The sequence below is a fragment of the Pagrus pagrus genome, assembly GCF_965226575.1.
Source record: "Pagrus pagrus genome assembly, chromosome: 18".
Classification (NCBI taxonomy): Eukaryota; Metazoa; Chordata; class Actinopteri; order Spariformes; family Sparidae; genus Pagrus; species Pagrus pagrus.
Window position 1 is genome coordinate 20,096,981 of NC_140202.1, and position 20,972 is coordinate 20,117,952.

Sequence of the window (20,972 nt, forward strand, 5' to 3'; positions counted from 1 at the left end):
CATCAAACATATTTATATCAAGACCCATCTTACATTTCTTTTTGTAGAAAGCTGACCACAAAACAAAACATTCTTGTGTACATACATTGAAAAAAATGAAAATCATTCATATCCATTTTGAATATTTCTATCACCAAGGGGCTGTCAGCCTCCGTCGAGCGCCTACGTGGTTCGCATACGTCATACGCACTACGCGTCTGCGTAGACGCTGGCCCCGCCCACCTCGCCTCAGTCCTTTAGCCGCGCAGCTCCTGGCCAGAAATGGCGGCTCTTTTGGAATCACTTTTGTCGAAGAAAGCGGACATTAAAACAGTCTTGGACTGGCTGAAGAATATCGAGGTGGGTCCGAAATGATTAAGAGCCACATGAGTGACAGACAGTAGACGCGCTGGCTCTTGTAATTCGTGTTTAGTGAGATGACATAGCTCACAAGTGATGTAAACAAAACTTTTAGCTGCATAGCTAGTGAGCTAGGTTAGCTGCAGCAGACGAGACGCTACGTTGTCAACTTCCCTACCAGTCAAATGAGAATTTAGCGTTTAACAGATCATAACTTATCGCATCTGCCTGCTACTGTTATTATTAAAAACCTAAGATGGCTGTGCAGTTCAGCATATGTTGGTGCAATGATAGCTAGGTTAACGTGCTATTTTCTGCAGAAATGTCTGAAACTGTGCAGACAAACATTCACTGATCAAGTTAGTCTTTATCTTGGGCTCATCGTTGATAACATAGCGTTGACAATGTGTGTTATATCAGCTTTATAAATGCTGTATTTTTCACAGTTCATTACCATATCTTTTTTTCAACAGGAGGATGACAGCCTGCCATTTAGAGAACCTGGGGTGACAGTTCACAAACAAGAATTTGTCCCCTTTCTTTTAAACTTCCTGAGAGATCAGAGCAGTCAAGCACTAACCCATGGCCCTGCCACGCCGGCCAAGACCCCCAGCCGCCCCAGACCTGCTGCACAGACGCAGGGCTTCACCGACAGGAGGGGTTGCAGGTCTTCTGGTGGTGGGGCTGGCTCTCGCAGTGCCAGCCGGGTCCAGCTGTTTTCTCCTGCCTCCTCTGGCTCACCTGGATCCGAGTGGGATGCTTCTGGTCAGTCGGGGTCCCACTGTCTGAGCGGGGTCAACGCCTTCAGCAGTCCTTCCTTTACTACAGGATGGAGCCCCGCTTCGAGGACATCAGGTTCTGATCGCCGCTCTGGCCAGAGGATCAGTCTGGGGGACTACATGGTTTCTCCTCCTGATATCCAGCCGAGTCCTGGCTTCCAGTCACAGAAGAGCCGCAAGAGAGGCGGTGGCAGCATGCCGATGGTGGGACAAGGGAGACATGGAGGAGGACGTGGAGGACATCACAGTGATGAGACTGGGCGGTGGGAGAGCGGTGGGAGGAGGTCAGGTAGAGGAGGAGGAGGGAGTGGAGGAGGGTACAATAGGATAAATGAGCAGGTTTCACCTCCATCTGTTGGGCAGCTCAACTTCAGCAACTTGGAGGACTTTCCTCCTGTTGGGTCATCACCCATTTCACCTGCGTGAGTAAACATAAACATTGAAAAAAACAAACAAAAACACACAGATTTGAGATTTCAGACGTGCCTAACGGTTTCCATTTCTCTTCAGGGCATCCAAACCATCTCGAAGAATAAACCCAACACCAGTCGGCGCAGAGCGGCCGCACTCCAAGCCAAAGACCTGCTTCACCTCCACCCCATTCAGTAAACCTTCAAGTCCCCCATCTGCTGTAGAGGCAATTGAGGGGTCAGCGGCAGTGGGCAGTCCTCTGAGTTTGCAGGAAGAGAGGGAGCTACTGAAGAGGGAAAAGTGAGTGCACATGCAAAATTATTCTACTTATTGTGACATGAAAGTTGACTGCAGGAATGCTTTTGTTTATACTTATGACCTGGCCAGTGCTACTTGCGTTCTACTTTTTGTCTTTGCCCTGTTGTTTACAAGCAAGGATGGGGGCGAGGTTCACCACTTTGCAAAACACACGATTGTATAAAGGATATGACTACATGGACTCAGGAACACTTTGTAACACTGCTTGTTTGCATATGATCACATACTGTACAGATTTCCACACAAATAATGTCACAACATCTAATTTCCTTATTTTTTTGTTGTTTTGGATTCAGTGCAGCATCACCTCTTCACCTCAGTTTGTCGCTTTCGTTTCATAACCAGTAATAACTTTGTTTTTTAGGACAAAGCGTGCGCAGCTGGTCAGCTCTCCTCTGCCGTCCTCGCTGGACCCTTGCACCCCCACCAAGTCAGGGCTTCGGACGGGCTCTAAAGTTACACCAGATCTGCAGACATCATGTCCTGAACCTTCCAAAGTCACCTTCTCTTCGGAGCTGGATCTCCTTGCAGAGCTGTACTGTACCTGCATTGCTGGTAAGTGACCACAGGGTGGCGTTCATGTGCTAGGTAAAGGAAATGTGAAGGAAAAAGAAGTGAATTAAATGTGTTTTATACATGAAGTTATCTAAAGACATTTACCGCAAGTGAAAATAGACTTAAAACATGCAAATAAATAATTAAGAGTTGGAATGCTTTAGGAATAAATACACAAATGCACTTAACATTTTTTAATTGCCTGCCAACTAACTGATTTTGAATAGTGATTTTCAAGAAAATGAGTTTGTGTGTTTTAATGTCTTACAGAAAATCTCGTGCCAAACATTTTCCTGGAGCTTTTCTTTGTGATGCAGTTGCTAACGTCTCAGTCTCCTCACACTCATGATGACAGTGAACAGGAAAGTGTGTGTGCAGCGAAATCAGGTGTGAAGTTAGTTTTTATGTCACGTAAGTCCTATAACAAATATGATTCCTGAATTGTAATTAAGATCTTTTTAAATATAATTTCAGATGTTTTGGAGGGATGCTACTTGAGACAGGTACACAACTGTGTGTACTTTGCAGTGAAGGTTCTGGAGAATCAGTTTCAGTGAGTTGTTTTATGTCTTGTGTCACATTTTTCCTCAATTTAACAAGACTACATCAGCACACATCTCGTCTCCCTAACTAAGTGACACTGCTGCTCCAGCCTCCTTTAGCTGATTCCTAACTATGTATTTTTGGCAGGTTGGTGGCTCATTTGGACAAGTGCACCCTACGTCTGTTGGCAGAGAACGAAAGGGTGGCGTCTTTCTCTCCGGATCTCAGGGACCGTCTGACTCAGGCCCAGGACAGAAGCACAGCCAAGGTAACACACTGGTACATTGCACGGATATAAATACTTTTTATTCGCTAAATGTCATTGAATACAATTAGATATTGGCCACAATACACAATGCTGTCTTAAAATATGTATTTCCTTATTAGATTGTGTTATTAATGTTTAGACCTGCAATGATTAGTCAATTAACTGATCATTTGATTAAATTTATTTGATATTTAATTAATATGCAACCATTCAAGCAAAAGTATAAAAAATTGCTCAATATTTTAGTGTTATGGACTCTTGGACCGAATCTTTCAGCTGCACTCGCAAGCATTTTTAATTTATTTGATGATTTGTAGACAAAACCATTATTCAATTAATTGAGAGAATAATATGCAGATTTAAAAAAAAAAAACAATAATTATTAGTTAGGGCCCTATTCATGCTTGATCAATTAAGATATCTTCTTCGAATCTGTTTCCTCAATCACTAAAAAAGTCTAAAAATGAATGTAATTTCCAGAGAAATTGAAACTTTGCACTACTTGTTTATCCGTTCCAGCTCTCTCCTTCAGTTTCCACTTTCATCCACTCTGTCCCATTCCAACCTGCTACTGACAACCGGTCCAACTTTGGCAGTGACAAGGCCTTCCACACCTTTAAAAAACAGAGGTACATCACACACATTTCTTTGTTCTTTTGTAAATCTGCCTTCTTCTTGAGTCATGTACAGTATAAACTACCTGTAAGACAGAAGAAGTTTGCACCAGATCAGGTAAAAGATCACTTTTGCATATGATGTTTTCTCAGGGATATTTTTTATGAGGTGCTGCGAGAATGGGAGGACTTTCACAAGGAACCTGGATGGAGCTTTGACCCTGCTCTTGGGAGTCGGATAAGGCAAGTCCAAATTCTTCAGTCCTTTTTTTAAATCTCATAAACCAGGTGTAATTTTAAAATTAGTTTCTGTCTGATGAGTTTCATTGTTTCATCTTCTTTTTTAGAGGAATGATGAGTCAACTGACCGCTGCAGGAAACCATTCCCATTTTGCCCGTCTGTTCCTGAAACAGCTTATTCAGGTAGACTCTGTCACCTCATTCACACTTAGATCTTAACAAATTCTCTTTTTGTATTGAAGACATCAGCAGCTTCCTGACTCTTTAAACCGAAGTGTGTCACATTGTATTTTTTTATAGATGTGTAAAGGCCCCCGTGTGAACAGCTCTCCTGGGGATACTCCCGATGCTGACCTGCTAGGCATGCTGGGAGCAGACAGCTTGGGGCGTCTCAAGCGCCTCGAGGAGCGTCTCATTCAGCCTCAAGGAGTAGTCGGCCCCTGCCCTCCTCCATCCTTCCCTGGTCACCAGGAGTTCTTCAGGGACTTCCTGCAGGCAGCCAGCTGGTAAGAAATATATCCATTACACTGTATGATGAATAATCAAAATTGTATTGATAATAACACATTTGGCATTTTATAACAGCAGCAGTAATTTTACTTTCTGAATAAGTCATTTTTTCATGTGGCAGATGAATCAAATTTACATTTTCTTTGAGTTAAAACCTTCAGTGTCTGTTTCTGTGATCTAACATGTCTTACTTATTGTGTACCAGCTGCCAGCTGAACCAGCACCTGCAGGACAGCCTGTGTCAGCAGCTCCTCCAGCTGGATGAGGTGTCCATCCTGAGCCCTCCTGCTTCCATCGGGGAGGGAGAGGAGGAGGAGGGAGACGGGGACATGGAGCAGCAGGTACATACATTATCAGAGTCAGAAAAGGTCAAAATTGAAAAATCAGTGACACCGAAAATTACAGACATGCCAGATTCAGAACTAATTTGTCAGATATGCTGTTCATTATCATATAAACCTTTGTCATTCCACCTCATCAGGATGAGAAGCAGCGGTTCACCTCAGTACTGCTCCTCGCTCGACTTCTGGCTAAGTTTCTGGGATACCTTTCCTTTCTTCCTTACCAAACATCTGAGAAACCATCCAGGGAAATTCAGGAGGCTGCTATAGCTCAGCGCAGCAAGGTGAGCAGATAAAAACTATGTTTATAGACTAATGCAACCTTAAGGATTAATTTCCTGCTGATGTGCAAGTTGTATCTCACTGAGGAAACTCTGAAATGTTCTGTTATTAGCCCAGACCGGAAGTGGCAAAGATATAAGTCATTGAATTTCATTAAAAACTCTCTCGGTCCCTCAGAGCGCTCCAGTGCTGGATGTGTGTGCTCTGCTGAGTAACAGTATGAAAAGGAGGCGCACCATCCTGACGGTGCCCTGGCTGGTGGAGTTCCTCTCCATGCTGGACTGTGTTGGTCCTCTGCTGCTCTGCTATAGGACTGCACTGGGCACACTGCTTCTCCTGTACAGGTGAGTCTGTATTACTGCTCAAGAACAGACAAGAAGCTTTAACACGACTTTTAAAAGGCTTGTCTTTACAGTCTTTACTTGCAGACTATAGAAAATATAAATTGTAGCTTCAATAGACATGCACACTGAATATGACGAACCTGAAAACATAAAAAATTGTCTGAAGAACCTCTTACAAACATAGATAGACTTTTTTCTTTCTTTCTGTTGCTGTTTGATCTCTCGTTTCCTTCTTAGAAAATGAGGTAAATATTACTTTTGTATGCTTTTTAGGAGAATGCTGCTGGGCAGATGTGGAGAAATGTGTTACCTGAACAAGCTGCTAATGGTGTCAGTGTTGGGTTGGCTCTTCCAGGTGAGACACAACTTGTGGATATTATTTGTTTTTGTATGTACAGGGTGGCTGTGGGTCACTAGAAAGTCTAAATAAAAAAGTCTTAAATACGATTTTGATAGATCTCAATAATTTATCGGATTATGAAGTTAATGTTACTTTTATAAAGTTGCATTCACTTCAACCTCGCTTTTTCAATTTGTTTTTGGGAAATATCTTTGTTGATCACACTGTAACAAAACTAAAAAACCAAGTCTGCGATAAAACAATAACCACTAATGCAAAATTGATGCGTGAATGGAAGTGCAGGGTACCTGTTACCATGTAACGATTTATAAACAATTTAAAACTGTACAGAACGGTTTTGATTTATGACACCACGCCCTGTTTCATCCAATTTTTCTATATATCCTTTGTACTTTTTTGCCAGCATGGACTTGAAATAGTTCTCAAAATTAATTCTTAATTGTCATAAAAATCAGGTCCTAAAAAGTCTTACATTTATCTAGTTGTAACCTGCAGAAACCCAGCATATAGCAGCAGAACAAAAGCTTTACCCTGCTTATTTTTGTGTTTGTCCTATTTATGCTTTATGTAATTGAAGTTTGTGTATTGAACTTGTTTAGATCCCAGTGATTCCTGAGGACATTTTCTTCACCAATGAGTTCACTGAGGTTGCCAAACTGGAAGACAGCAGCTCAACTGCTCCAGGGCTTGTAAGTGAAATATTCATTACAGCAGCTGTTTGACCATAACATAATCGCAGTTGGTTTTTATTAATGTTAAAGTTTTTGTTGTTATTTTGTAGGACTGCATTCCTCTGGTGGACCAGCAGCTTCTTTATACATGCTGTTCATTTCTTGGTGAGTGGAACCTGGATGAAGGCCACATTTTAAAATCATTTACATGTCTATTTTATGTCTTTTCTATGTATATAGTTGGAGCACAAAGTAACCTGCACTTGTTTAAGCTGTGGATCGATGCTCTGCCTCGTTTTTGTCCAGGTGAGTTCCGTAAGCTCCTGGCTGCCTTTGTATCTGGAAGCACGGCCAAGAGCGGAGGAATCATCCGCAAGATCACTCCCACTTCTGCTGAGCTCAGAGATACGCCAACTGCCAACAGGTCGCAGCAGAAACTGCAGGTGAGTCAGCGGGAGACGAAGAGTAGTGAAATGTTAGATGACATCACTGAATTGTTTGTATTTTAACCTATTCACTTAAATGTGACAGGTGGACCTGGAGCAAGCCTTCTTTCACAACCAGCCGCCGTCACTGCGCCGCACTGTGGAGTTTGTAGCCGAGAGAGTCGGATCCAACGCCGTCAAGCATATGAAGTTAGTATAAAAGAGACGGCACATAAAGTCATGAATGTGTCTGAATTTCCAAGTCACTCACTTCTAAATTAACTAGATCTTCAGACTTCTTTATTTGACTTTCACCTACCCTCCGCCAAATTATGTTTTAGGATTGAAAATGACTTTCAGAAAAGCAGCCAGTCAGCCTGCTACTATGGTTGGTTGCCTACCAACCACCTGCTTAGTATTTTATAGATGTTTGCATCAAAGCTCTATTTTTAATCAGCTGTACATAATTAATGAGCTTTTTGCCCTCTGTGTTTGTGTGTTCACCTCTCTCAACAGGGCCACATTAGTGAGTGAGTTGGTGGAGAGGGGTGAGAAGATGCTGAGAGATGGACTTGAATCGCCAAACTCAAACCCTTCAAAACTGAATGACTCCATCTGTGCTCAGCTGTGTGTTGCAGGATTGGAGGCCCTGGCAAAAGCCACCAGGTACAGAAGCTTTTTTTAAAACTGTCTTCCTCCAACTCCACAGATTTGATAGGGTATTTGTACCAGAGTACTTTTTTAACAGCCTATATGCGTGCATGAGTGAATGACCATTCGATTTAAAGGAAAGTATTTTTTTTAACGTAAAAGAGATTTCCCCTCCTAGGTTTTATCATCACACACCATTAGCACTTCACTTCTGTGTGATAATGTCTTCTTTATGGTAATCTCTGTTTTATGGTGTTTTGCAGATTTTGCTGTGAAAAGAGTCCTGAGGCCATACGAATTCTGCTCCCTGACGAGACCTCCCCTGCTGTAAGTCCTCTAAAAATCACCCCACAAAAATGTTGAAAACGATGTCATCCCAAAGCACTTCTAATAAAGTTAGACACAGATTACTTTCCATAACAATCTAAGTTTAGAAATGCAGATTATTCTAATGTTTTGTACTCGCTGTCTCTCTGCAGGTCCTGACCACATCTGAAAACATTACCGAACGTCTTGCAACAGAAAAAGCCTGCAGCTGGCTCTCTGCCAACATCACAGGTAGCTGGTTAATGCACCATGCTTGTCTTTTTGCATGTTTCCATGGTGTTTTCTTTTGCATTCTACTTTTTCTGCAAAGTTTAGACATACTATAATGATTATTGAGTTGAATTACTTGCATCAAGCAACTTTACTGCAGGAAGGCACCACCAATCCAACTTTATGCTCCAGATTATGATTCCTAAACTCGAGATATATGCTGGAATTTCTATACCTTTTAAGAAATACTGATAATTGATACCACGGGAAAAGGAGAGTGAGGAAATGCAGCTAGTACTGGTGTATCATTACTGCGAAAAATTTGTATTGAAACCATTTCATATATTCAGAATCAATATGAATTGTTATTCGATATTTTTGACGAGACTACTGCTGCTAACCAAGTATTGATCCGATACAAGTGCTCTCTTTTTTAGAAATGTAATGGTGGCCACCAGAAACACTGAATTTCATTACAACATCGACAAATGAACTAATATTAGCAGTGATCGAGTGTATGGGATCAGTGGATCCCTGTTTTAATGTTGCTGCAAGTTGATTTTCATGCCATGGTGAATGGTAGGTTTCATGAGGCCTGCAAAGCATTCAGTTAAGTATATAAAGTATTTTATTTATTTTGTTGAGTCTGTATCAATTTTATTTCTGCAGGCCTTATATACTATCCTGATTAAATTGTGTGAGGAATTATGTAATGAAACGTGATACTAGATTTACTGAACACGCTAAAACATGCAAAAACACGGGTATGATCCTTTGAAGGACTGAAGTTTTAAAGCCTTCAGTGCTGCTGGGATCGTGTTACTGCCATTATAGATGAAAAGGAAAGAAAAACCCATGCTGTGATTCAAGGTTCCCTGAGGAAACTCTTCTAAGATTTCTTTTTTGTTGTCTCACCACCAGCTCTGATAAGACGAGAGTGGAAGAGCAGGTACGATCGTGTGATGAAGGCTGTGGGAGGCCCAGCGGCTCCAGACTCGGGGGATTTGGCGGGGGTTGAGCTGGTCACCCAGGAGCAATCGACTACACCCAAGAGGAAACAAGGAAGTGAGAGAGTGGCATCCTGCCCTCCACACTGCAACCACAGTGCTTCTCTGCCCTCTGACATCCTCATCGAGATGAAGGTATGCCTGCTGATACAGATAAATGTTGTGGGAATTACACAGAACTTCACTTGTAAGTTGTTATGCAGCAACAAAAAGCCCTTTTGGTAAAACTGGTGTTTTTGAGTGGGAATTTAAAAAATAACAAGTGGCATCTTCAAAGAATAAACCTAACTTCTAAATGAAGTGAATAATGTCAGTCAGAACTTCTACTTAAATGTAACCTTTTATGTAGGAGCTCCTGAGCATTGCAGTCGGCCCCAGGACTGAGGAGGAGCTGCCAACCGGCTCTCAGATCAAAACGCTGCTGCAGAGAGTGGGAGACACACTGGCCTGCAGAAAGGTACACGAGACAGTTCAACAAAACAACATTTGTGGTGGATTTTCTGATTTATTTTTTTTGTACCAGGATTAATCACTCTCTTATTCTCATCTCTTCCCTTAGTTCTCAACCGCGGTGTCAGAGCAGATGCTACTGAACTCTACTGTCATACTGGCCTGCAAACTGGGTAAGAGAGTCCAGGCTTTCAGTGACACTCTTAATTACAAAGAAATTATCTCTTTATGACATGCAATGTGTTATATGTAAATTACTTGATTCCCATAAGTGCCGCTGCTTCATAAACACTGTTATTTAAATGTCCCTGTGCTGCTGAAACGGTCGCAGCATAAAGTCTTGTTAATGTACGGACCTGTTGTGTGTGTCTTCTCAGTGTCCGCGGAGCTGCCGGTGCTGTCTCTGTCAGGGTGCAGCAGAGGTGATGGGGTTGTTGTGGGTCTTGGTTCAGGGTCAGAGCCTCCTGTCAAAGCGTTGCTGGAGCAGCTTGCTGAGCTGTGGGAAAGAGACTGCTGCGCCTCCACCCCCCTCCACCTGCTCTTCAGCCCGCTTACAGTCACAGCTGTGCTGAAGGCCAGCGACACTGAGGTATGTTAAAGTTTAGTCACATAACTCAGGGTTCATTTTTCATTGTAGAACAAGGGATTGCACAACGAAATGGAAGTTGTAGTCCCTTTATGCTACACAATTAAAAACAATGGGGCTTTTTCATACACATGCTGATTTGCTTTGTCTTAAAACGTCACCCCAGCATGGCTGGAATTAGCTTTTCTTCTAACAGGGGCTCCCACTTGAAAGTTTTTTAACTTTTAACTGATGACACGCTTGTCTTGAGTAGTTGTCAGGAGTGGCTATTGATAATAATGTCCCTCCCACAGTATTATCGAAGAATAGCTGCTATACACACATTTAATTTCAGTACAGAGAGGCAGGAAAGGAGGAACAAAAGAGAGGGAGACTGCTGTTTTGGCCTGAAATTTTCAAAACTGATCTTTCATGATATTTTTTTGTTAAGTTTAACTGCAAGTTTTAAAGATGTTTGACTCTGCAGTCTTTAACCTTTTGTAATTACTTTCTTTGTCTTTTTAGTGGAACAACTACCTGTTCCTGGTGAGAAAGCTGGTTGACAGAGGAGTCCTGAGCGAGGAAGAGGTCATATCTCATTGGAAGAAGTTAACAAACTTGGCTTTGCCAGCGGTGAGGGTTCACTGTGTTCTTGTCATCATGTATTCATGGGAAATAATTTCTTTTCCTAACAATTTGACCTTTTCCGACTCCTTTCCGCTCTCTCTCCTGCTGACTTTGTTCTCTCATTTCTGTGTCATTTCAGAAGTTGATTGAAAAATTTCAGCTGCAGTCACAGAGTATTAAACCTCCCCTGCCTCTGGCTGAGCTGCAAAGCCGTGTGGACATGCTGCAGGTCTCTCAACAGACAGTAGAGGGAGCTACATGACAACAGTAATTCTACCCACAGCATCTTTTGTGTGATCAACAGTGATTTTATGCCACATCTGAAAGACAGTTCTGGATGACTTCTTCTTGTTGACCATTTTTGGGTTACCACTGCACAGCCCCATCAAAGCTGTTCCGTAGTCGTCCTCTGTGCACACTTTGCAAGCTTCAGACTTTTGTTCTCCACCTGTGAAGTGACAGCAGCCTTTCATGTATCCCTTTGCTCTTTAGCTAAGGTGCTGGTGAGAACCAGAAAGCCGCGCCAGGCAGAAGTAGCCAGGGACCACCGCATCTCATCTCTCACCTTTAGATCTGTTGAACCTGAGCGCAAGCACACATGGTCGACATACTGAATATGTCCAAAGGGAAGTACTAGTAGATGAAGCATTTCAAATGGTCCAGACTATAGCAGAGAATACGCAAAGATAGGAGAAGAGTCGCCATGAAGGATTCAAACTGAGTCAGTGCCACCCTAAAGACCTATGCTGATTATAATGGACAATTAGTTTCCTTCAAACAAGCCATAGTTTGTCTAGAAGCTAAAACTGAACTGAAAAATGTGATTATTTTTGTTGGTTTTAAGACCCACCAGATGAAATAAATGTCTTAATTTTAGTATAGCACTTTCACACACTGCCTTTGACCGCCACTACTAGTGAATGCATGTATGTTTCATGAATGCAAGACTGCATTTGTGAGTGTTTTTGTTCATGTTGAACGATCGCTGTTATCCCCTGCTGCTTTTAAATGAAGTATTTTTTATGTTGCTACAAAGTGAAAAATATAACAATAAAGATGTATTCTGGTTTAAATGTTGAATTGTGTTGTTGCCATAATTATAGGCTGCAAAAGTCTGAGACCACCAGTAAAGACTATTTTGCACTCATTTTGGATGCACATACATTTTAAAATGAACATATTGGTCATGTTTTAAAAGAATTATGTACATGCCAACACATACCTGTATATTTTTTGAAAAAGATGATTTATGTTCTATTAGACGGATATTACAGGGTAAATTATTCTTATACTTTGAGGTGCATTTAGGGTCACTATACTGCTGCAGTTTGAATTCTCTACAAAGATGCAGACCAGAGGGTGCAGCATGCTTTTGAAGAATGGAGCAGTAGCTACTTCTCCCTGGTCAGGGTGGAGTCATTTCGGATCTGGTGTCCAACCCCATCAGACACGATCAGGCAGACCCAAGAATTTTAGAATTACACGTACTGACTGACCCCTTAGAAACCTTTAGTGCAGTAATGATTTGACACGGAGACACTGCTAAGAATAACATTGTTGATCTCTGTTACTTTTATTTACTTTCTAAATCCTATCCTAAATCCTTAAACTTTGTGACTATTTCCAGGAAACGGGAGTGAAATCAAAACTGGCACAATGACCATACAAAAACCCAGAGATGGGAATTGTGGAGTCATCAAGTCATCTCCATGCCATGTATTTGTTCTGCTCAGTCACTGAACCAGGTGCATTCACTAATAAGCTCACCGTCCTGGCTGAAGAGCTGTGCTGATTGGACTCAGCTGGTTTAGTGCACGAACAGAACAAATACATGGCATGGAGATGACTTGATGACTCCACAATTCCCACTTCTGCAAAAACCTTCTCAAATCTAATGTCCTGACCAGTTTTGGTGTGCCTGATCGTGCTTTGGATACAACTGATCCAAGTGTTTTAGAATAAAATGCACAGCCCTAGAAACCTTTGGTCTAGCCCCTATGGTAAATAGGGGCTAGACAATGCCCCTATGGTAGATAAAACACGGTAAAGTGCCCTCTGGGATGCCTCTATGGTAGATAAAACACGACGAAGTGCCCTCTCGGATGTCCCTATGGCAGATAAAACACGATAAAGTGCCCTCTCGGATGCCCCTATGGTAGTTAAACAACGATAAAGTGCCCTCTCGGATGCCCCTATGGTAGATAAAACACGATGAAGTGCCCTACAGGGTGTCCTTTTTGTGCCCCACCACATACAGCTGGTGCCCTTTTTAGTTTTCTCACCCCTGTCCCACAAACATCCTGGGTCCGCCACTGTTTCCAGGTTCATGTGACAATATTTTTAAAGTGGTCCTCACTGTGATCAACAAAATAAAGTGCAATCCCTTAGTTGAACAATTAAACAGTGGGGGATTTGAATAATAACAGACATGCAAAGGCAGATTTGAATGTGGTGTAGTAGGAGGAGTATCCAGCAGCATCTCCCCCCTCCTCCCCTCCCTCTCTGTCCGGCAGGAAGTTTCAGCTCCTCCGCTGAGACTTTCGGAAGATACTCCTCGGCGGGCGGCTGAACCCGCGACCGAGCCGGTGGAGATGAGCCGAACGGCGGATGGCTGGACTGTTTCCTCCCGCTGTTAACTTTTTTTTTTTTTAAATTACCGGAGTAAAATGCCAGAAAAATCAACATGCTCACACGGGGAAACATTACTTTACGCCAGCTCCGAGTTAGACAACTGCTGAGTTGCGCGTAAAAAAAAACAACCCCATCGCATCATGGCAAATGTGAAAGTTGCTATCCGGGTCCGTCCTCCCAACGCAAGGTACGTTTTTAATGTTAGCTAACGTTAATTAGCTGCTCGATAAAGTAACGCTAATTAATTAACAAGTGGACATTATAAGAGCTACTTCAGTGGAGTTGCCTTCATGGGTGAACTGTTGTCGCCAGCCGTGGTTATTTGGCTGCTGCTTGCATCCAAAACAATGCTCCTCTAATGTCGCCTTTTTGTATTAGCACGGGCTAATTGTCCCAAATTGCTTTATGGGAAGTTACAGCAATAACAAACCTTAAGCTAGCTGGTTAGCTAGTTGGCTAATGTAGCTGTTTAACTGAGCAGTGTGGTGCACATGGTGGATAATGACAACTGTGGCTGTCAGTAGTGTTGTCTGACTAAGCATCTGTGCAGCAGTGCAAGTGTGCTGCTGGCTGATGTACAACAATATGTTGGGTTTAAAGTGTTTTAACAGCTGCCATTGAACTACACACAACAGCCATTAACTTGGGCTAATGGTGATTAATAAGAAATTAATTGTGATGCATTCAAAACACCTTTTTTTTTTCATGTATAACTATGGGGAACCAGGAAACCACCCCTTAACATCCAATTTTCTCCATCTGTTTTCACACTAGCTTTAAGGTCTGGTTGTTTGACTCAATTTTCAGGCATGAATACTGAACGTTTCGCCGGTGCCTGCCTCTCAAATGTGATCTGCCAATTTTCTGCCTTATATGATTGCTCTCTGGTTGGCTGGACAAAACAAGCCATTTGAAAAATATTTGAAAAATGTCTCCTTTGGGCTCTGGAAAACTGGAAAACCCAAATCAAATAGTGAATAGTGGGGCCACGGGCCAAATTCAAACACCTGTTGTATTGCTAATCAAGCCTGACTGATACTCGATTTATGGGGCCGATGCCAATACATATATAAAGACGTGAAAAATGACGATATCAATACATCTTGATATGCACATTTTTTGCAATGATCCATCAAATCTGGTTATCAAACACTTGGCACAAAGATATGTTACGGGGTTGGGATATTTTTTACAGTTTAACAGTAAACTTACTGTGAATTTAATCATTATAACTCACCGCAAGCATCTTTTTTCTGCATTAAAATCTCTAAAAGAAGTTTTCACATGGGCACATATTAGATCATTTACAGTATATGCTGATATCGATATATCTGTGATAGGCAGATATCGGCCGATAATATCGGTTAACAGATATATAAGTCGGGTTTTAATTGTAAAGATGCAAATTGGTACTTAAATCCAAATTTCACTGAAGCTATATGATGTTTATACTCATGTTCAACCCAAGAATCCACGTTTTCTCCTATGGCTCCTATGCACACTTCTCCTAAATCTAACCTGGCATTGCAATATTTGTTTTCCTGTACAGCGTAAGCTAATAATGACCATCTCACTGGTGTAACAGTCAGGTTTAAGAGTTTTATTTTTATAACACAAAACAAAGGAAAGAGGATGAAGCCAACTAATGTTGTTAATGTCCTTATATACTTAATATTTTTGCTGCCCGCCCTGTCTCTTAGTAAAAAGTATTTCCTTCATTTAGTGAGAGGCATTTATGTGAAAAAAATCTTCCCTCAGTTTTACAGTGCTGTGAAATCTGCTGTTGAAGTAGCAAAGGAACACAGGGAGGCTGTAAAGTTACTTTGCTCCACTGGAGCACCCCTTTACATTAACAGGCAAATTGCTACAACATGTTGAATAACAGGGCCTCGGGGTCTGAGGATATAGTACATATAACTTCTAAAGGAGTACATTGAATTGCATTGAAGTCCTGCGGGATGTTTGCGGGGAGCTCAGTCCATAACAAAGCATTATTCAGGCTATGAAGGGCCGGACAATGATTCTTTCAAACAGTCTTCCTGGTGTTTTGCATCACAAAAGCATTTCTTATACATAATGTTCACTGTCATGCAAATATGTGCTTCCTGATTTCTGGTTCTGATAGTCTCAGTGTCCTCTGCTCTCTTCTATTTTTTTTAAAGTGGAGGATGTATTTCCTTACTCTTATATTTGAATGAGTACCTGCTGTGTGACAGAGATAACATTAACACCAGCGTGGTCAGCTGCGTTCCTCGTTCGATTAGGCATAGAAGTGTGCCGCTCTTTGTTTTAGTCGGCAAATGGGATTCAGTTCGTCCCCCCCCCTCGGAGTGGAAGCAGCCTCTCACATGTGCAGAAAACATGTCAACCCAGTTGTGAAATTACTCGTCCTAGGCTTGTATCAAAACACATTTTTATGAGGTTTTTACTATTTTCCACACTGCTCCATGCTGGTTAGAGCCTGAGATTGAAGGTTGGTGGTTTTGGGTTGGGCCACTGCTGGGGTTGGCGAAATGAGTCCCGCGTGTTGAAGCACAGGGAGGGCTGACGATTACAACAGCCTCCTCGTCAGCCCCTAACCCACCCCTGAGACGGAGCGCTTGCTCTAAAGGCAGCATTTGTCGTCATTATCGCTCCTGGATATCGAAATTCTCTCAGCTCTGTGTTGTGATTGCCTCCAGTTTCGCATGTGTTGCATCAGATGTGCTCCGTCCAGCTGCCGCAGCACAAAAAGCAGAGCTGACCTTATTTTGCACACAGGCGGGGACACACACTGGTCCTCATACACGCACATCGCTTGTGCATGCTCGAGTCTTTGTGGAAACGGCCCAAGCTGCCTCGTCAGAGGACGTCTCTGGAGTGTGTGAGGGTCTGTTTCCATTTGAATTTGAAACTGGTGGCGATTTCATGGATCACCCTCACACACACAGATTCATTGTGTTCACCGTCATGTGATGGCCTCAAGTCAAGTGGAACAAGCGCAAATTTATCTGGACACCCTCTCAGTTATAACTGCATCAGCAAAAAGAGGATTTTAAAGTTATTTAAATCTGTCTGCTGGGTGTTGAATCCAAAGTGAAACCTTTGTTAAATCTCTGTCTGGTTTGCATTTGGACTGGGAGACACTGATCAATACTGATAGCGTCCCTGAGATCTCCTCTTTTCTTTTCCTCTCCAGTGGAATTGCGTGTCAATGTTTTCATTCATCACTTTTCTTTACACTCCCAAACACGGTTGTTTATATATCTGATGAAGCATTTGACCTCTTGTTGCTCACAGGGAGAGTGCGGATGGAGGAAGGGTAGCCGTACAGGTGGAGGACAAGTTTGTGAGGATCCGAAATGTAAAGGTAAGTATATTTGGTGTAAGAAATCTCCCAACAGCTGCGCTGTCATATCCAATATTTATTCTATATGTGTGTTATTTTGTTTGTTTGGTTGGACTTGGGGATTTGGGAGTAGTGTGTAGATGGTATCTATCACAACAGGATGTTTATAGCCTTGGATCAGCCTTTTCCTGCCTGATGTCACTGTTGTTTATTTTATGTGTGGAGCTCACACGGGCACACGCACAATCGCGCATTAACTGGGAGACCCTTCCTGTCAAACACATGCACTGACACACTCTGAACCAGGACAAACAGCAATGCAACTACAGCATATTTCGTACTTTCAAAGGACACCCAAAATAAACTGGAGCAAATAAGTAAATGGTGTTAAATTAGGTGGTTTAACGGGAACATTTTCCTCCAAGCCATATTAATAATAGTTTTCCTTATTTTCGATAAAAGAGTGTTTTTAAAGAGGTTTTGCACATTTGGAAATAATAATTATGCGGTCTACAGTCTTGTAAGCTGATACTTTCGCCAAGTTACCAACCTTACTGTGTCAGATGACTGAGCAGACTTGTCTGATTAGTTGAGCTGCAGACAGCCTGGTGCTGTCTCTCAAGTTTCAGTGTGGAACATGTGACACTGTTGTTTTTTCATTGTGAGTCTTTGCATTAGCTGATACTGACATGATCAAACTTTGTGTCTTTGGAGGGTCGAGCAGATAGACACAAAAGCCTGGTTGGGAATCATATGTCCAAGTGTCTACCTCCAATGTTTACGGATGATCCAAACATACAAAAAGATGAAATAGAATCAGAGTTTCAGCTACAACCTAGTCGCATGTTAGGACATTTGCTGACCAGATTGGTAGTGAAGAATCGGCCCTCTTTGTTTACATTTGGATTTCTAAATGTTGACGTATAGAGAGGAGTTGGGTGGGGGAGGAGAGAATCTGTTACAAATGATGTGACAGAGAGAAACCACATATGGCCTCCCTCCGCCATGGAAAAGGATCAAGACTCCAAGGCTCTTGCGGCTCTCGCGGGAATAATTATTTATGGAAAGTGGGACAGTTTTGAAGGATCTGAGACAGACAGGAAAAAAAAATGGTTGGTTTTAAAGGACAATAAACACAAACATCAAGTAATCCAAGCTATAAAGACCTACTGAACTAAATTAAAAAGTGTGAAACAAGAAAAGGATAAAAGATAATGTTTTACAGCTATTCTGTTTCCCCTAACTTGATTAGCTAGTAAAACATGAGGCTTTATCAGAGGTTTGAGCTCCAGGAGAGCTGCCTGTTGCCTGGCCTGTGTTGCCATTGCCTAATCCCGTCCTCTACAAGGCCATTGTTTAATTTCCTAAAAGTGCAGAGGGGTTAAACAAGTCATGTATTCAGGAAAGCCAATTGCTTTGAACAAAACTGATACCCAGAGCTTAGTGTTCCCTAATGCTGCAGTTAGGGAAAGGAAAGGCGATTTACATAGACGTTTGAGTGGATTCATCATTTGGATAATTATTTTGACAAGTGACTGCTTGGTTTGTAGAACAATGGGGACCAAAGCACCCTTTTTCTAGCCCTCTCCTTGTCATAAATCTATCATTCAGTTGTCCATGACCAAGACCTTTAACCCTTAGCAGCTCCAACGTTGCTGTTTTTTCAACTGAACGTGCACTCGCCAAACATGAACGTGATACCTAGTGTCACATCAGAGATTTTCCAGAGCAGTTGCGGTAAAATCTGACGGTTCAAGAAAACTTCTTATGCCAGGCTGAATGTTATCAATAACACTTTTAAACTATTCAAATCTCTGTTGGTGAGCGCTCCTCCTTTGCCCAGATTATCCATCCCTCTGACAGCTGTGGCGTATGATTAACCAGCATGATTATTGCACAGGTGTGCCTCGGGCTGGTCATGATAAAATGCCCCTCTAAAAATGTGCACTTTTATCACGCAATGCCACAGATGTCGCAAGTTCTGGGGGCGTGTAAAATAGGCATGCTGGCTGCAGAAATGCCCACCAGAGCTGTTGCCTGTTGCCATAAGCCCTCTCTGAAGTCGTTTCCGAGAATTTGGCAGCGCATCCAACCAGCCTCACAGTTGGTGAAGCCGGTTGGTAAGGAGTCCAGGACGGCAGCCAACCAGCTGCATGTGCCGCTTTCGTAGACCAAAGATTCAATGCAGCAAAAATACACATTACACATGGTGTTTCACCCCAGTTCTCACAAACCTGTTTACCACACCTGAAGGGATATACGTGCATAAAAAAACAAACAACTGCTGGAATACATTTAACCTTACAAATAAGAAGATAACACCATGATACCAACGCGATACCAGAGGAAAAGTACGGCTGTCCAGGTTGAATGCACTGATTAGAAGAAATGTTTGCTGTCCTTCAGTGAAACTGTTGTGCCTGGACAAGCCCAAGTGCTGCTGTGCTGTCAGGATTCACAGTAAGCAGAAAGGTGTTTAGTGTTAACGCAGTGAGGCGACTAAAGTACTGGAGGAGGAGGGATTGTGTTGCTAATGAATGGAAACAGCTTGCTTGCAATTCCACACCATAACAGTCCCATTAAAAAAAAAAAAGCTATAGTACCAGGGAGTTTATCACTGTGATTTTTTTTTTTTTTATGTTGCTCTTATCTCTTTTTGCTTTTACGCTTAAAATTTCATTACGCATCGCAATATTATCCTGTTTATTCATCGTACTTAAATAATTGAATTAATTGATGTGCTGTACTTTTTTCCTCGTTGTTGGCTGTTATTGGTTGAGTGTGAAAAATCACCCTAACGTGCTTTACCCTTGTGTTTTTTCTCCGTGAAGCTGGATGGGCGCACAGATGGAGCCGTTGATTCGAGGGAGAAGCTTCTGGAGTTTTGTTTTGACTACTGCTACTGGTCTGTGGACCCTGCAGACCCTCACTATGCCTCGCAGGAGGAGGTAATGACCTAACTGACCGTGTTAACATGAACTGGAATGTCCAGCGCTTGACCTGACTACAGTATCCCAGTAATGGGTTTTTAACACTTAATTGTCACATTATTCCTATAATTTTCACATTTTATATGCTATGTGCCATAGCCCGAATAACGACTGAAGAGGCCCCTCCACAGTATGTTGCAACATCACAGTTTCAGCCTCAAACCCAGTTCTTCTCTGATGTTGTTACTGTGGTTCGTGCTTGTGGCTACGTAGTGGAAATATGGAAGAAATAAACAGGGCTTTGATTGATTCTCTTACAGATGCACAAGAGTAGATTCTGACAGGAGAACAAGCACAAAGAGGATTCTCCAGAGGAAAAATAACCATATTTTTTCTGTCTAAATAGCAGTTTCTTTATCCGAGAGCTGAATATTAAAATGTTGCAGTCAGTATTAGTATTGTAAGTGACATTAGTCAACAGTTGATGTCCTCAGTGGATCTGGTTTGACATGTTATCATAATAATTACCTCAAAATTTATTGAAAACTGCCCGAATATTATTTCGTAATAATATTATCATTTTCCAACAACCAGATGATAAACAGCTGGTAATGTCTTTATATATTTCTACGAAACTTCCAACTGGTTTCTGCTTACTTTCTGCCAGTCATGCCATTGTATTTTCCCAACTAGTTTCTGTCTTACTTCCCCTCATCAGGCCAGTAGTACCACCTACGTATCATGAATTTTGTAGACCTGTAATATATGAAGTGTTTTCTTCAATTTTCCTTGTTTTTGTGTCATGATAAATGCTCTCTTGTGATTGGAGACCACATGCGTGCCAACCCAGGCTCTTTGCCACAAGTTGACACGGGCCAAACACAACCTCTGTACCAAGTAAAGAGCCCAGAGGAAGCTGTGTCCTTGTAGACAAACCACAACAAGAGGGGTGTGTATGGCGTGTGTTTTTACACAGATGGCCACTCGGGGGATATGATATCAGCTCCATCTGTTACCCAGAAGTCTCTTTGCCTCAGACATGGCATGGCTAGAGTCGGCTCGCTTTTCATGTCCAGGCTTTGATTGGTCGATTAGATATCTTTGTGTTGCTTTGATTGGAGGGTGTTGCTGGAACCTGAGACGGGCTCCAGATCAAGAGGAAGTTCTGGCTGATTCCATGACAGGAAATCTCTCCAGAGCCTTCTCATATAGAGAGCTCTTTTTTTAGATTAGTCGCCTTGTTAT

General features: G+C 42.2%; 2 protein-coding genes across 4 annotated transcripts in view; both read left to right on the forward strand.

The window, feature by feature from the left end:
• Positions 1 to 247: 247 nt before the first annotated feature.
• Positions 248 to 11,917, forward strand: cdan1 (codanin 1). 2 transcript variants are annotated; one of them, XM_084381352.1, is made up of 29 exons: positions 248 to 339; positions 813 to 1,540; positions 1,629 to 1,829; positions 2,212 to 2,402; positions 2,673 to 2,789; positions 2,877 to 2,955; positions 3,093 to 3,213; positions 3,733 to 3,842; positions 3,981 to 4,070; positions 4,175 to 4,250; positions 4,368 to 4,573; positions 4,783 to 4,918; positions 5,059 to 5,202; positions 5,378 to 5,544; positions 5,818 to 5,899; positions 6,505 to 6,594; positions 6,687 to 6,741; positions 6,883 to 7,019; positions 7,108 to 7,211; positions 7,518 to 7,667; positions 7,916 to 7,979; positions 8,132 to 8,210; positions 9,111 to 9,331; positions 9,546 to 9,653; positions 9,756 to 9,819; positions 10,024 to 10,235; positions 10,737 to 10,844; positions 10,978 to 11,105; positions 11,331 to 11,917. In XM_084381352.1, the coding sequence occupies exons 1-28, from the start codon at positions 262 to 264 to the stop codon at positions 11,098 to 11,100; spliced, it is 4,041 nt and encodes a 1,346-aa protein (XP_084237478.1). In that variant the 5' UTR covers positions 248 to 261; the 3' UTR covers positions 11,101 to 11,105; positions 11,331 to 11,917. The 2 variants fall into 2 exon arrangements, with proteins under 2 accessions (XP_084237478.1, XP_084237477.1); XM_084381351.1 differs by having other exon boundaries at positions 10,978 to 11,917.
• Positions 11,918 to 13,333: 1,416 nt separating this feature from the next.
• Positions 13,334 to 20,972, forward strand: part of stard9 (StAR-related lipid transfer (START) domain containing 9) — a 41,566-nt gene continuing 33,927 nt past the window's right edge. For both annotated transcript variants that reach the window (XM_084381267.1, XM_084381268.1), the window contains exons 1-3: positions 13,334 to 13,656; positions 16,749 to 16,818; positions 19,629 to 19,745. In XM_084381267.1, the coding sequence (XP_084237393.1) occupies positions 13,610 to 13,656; positions 16,749 to 16,818; positions 19,629 to 19,745 (234 nt within the window). In that variant the 5' untranslated portion in view covers positions 13,334 to 13,609. The remainder of the gene's footprint in view (positions 13,657 to 16,748; positions 16,819 to 19,628; positions 19,746 to 20,972) is intronic.

What these genes read in the sequence shown, in the direction of transcription:
- cdan1 (XM_084381351.1), top strand. Translation starts at nt 262, where the DNA reads ATGGCGGCTCTTTTGGAATCACTTTTGTCGAAGAAAGCGGACATTAAA. An exon ending in ACGGGGACATGGAGCAGCAG is followed by an intron (nt 4,919 to 5,058) that starts GTACATACATTA and finishes CCACCTCATCAG; the next exon opens with GATGAGAAGCAGCGGTTCAC. An exon ending in TGTTGGGTTGGCTCTTCCAG is followed by an intron (nt 5,900 to 6,504) that starts GTGAGACACAAC and finishes GAACTTGTTTAG; the next exon opens with ATCCCAGTGATTCCTGAGGA.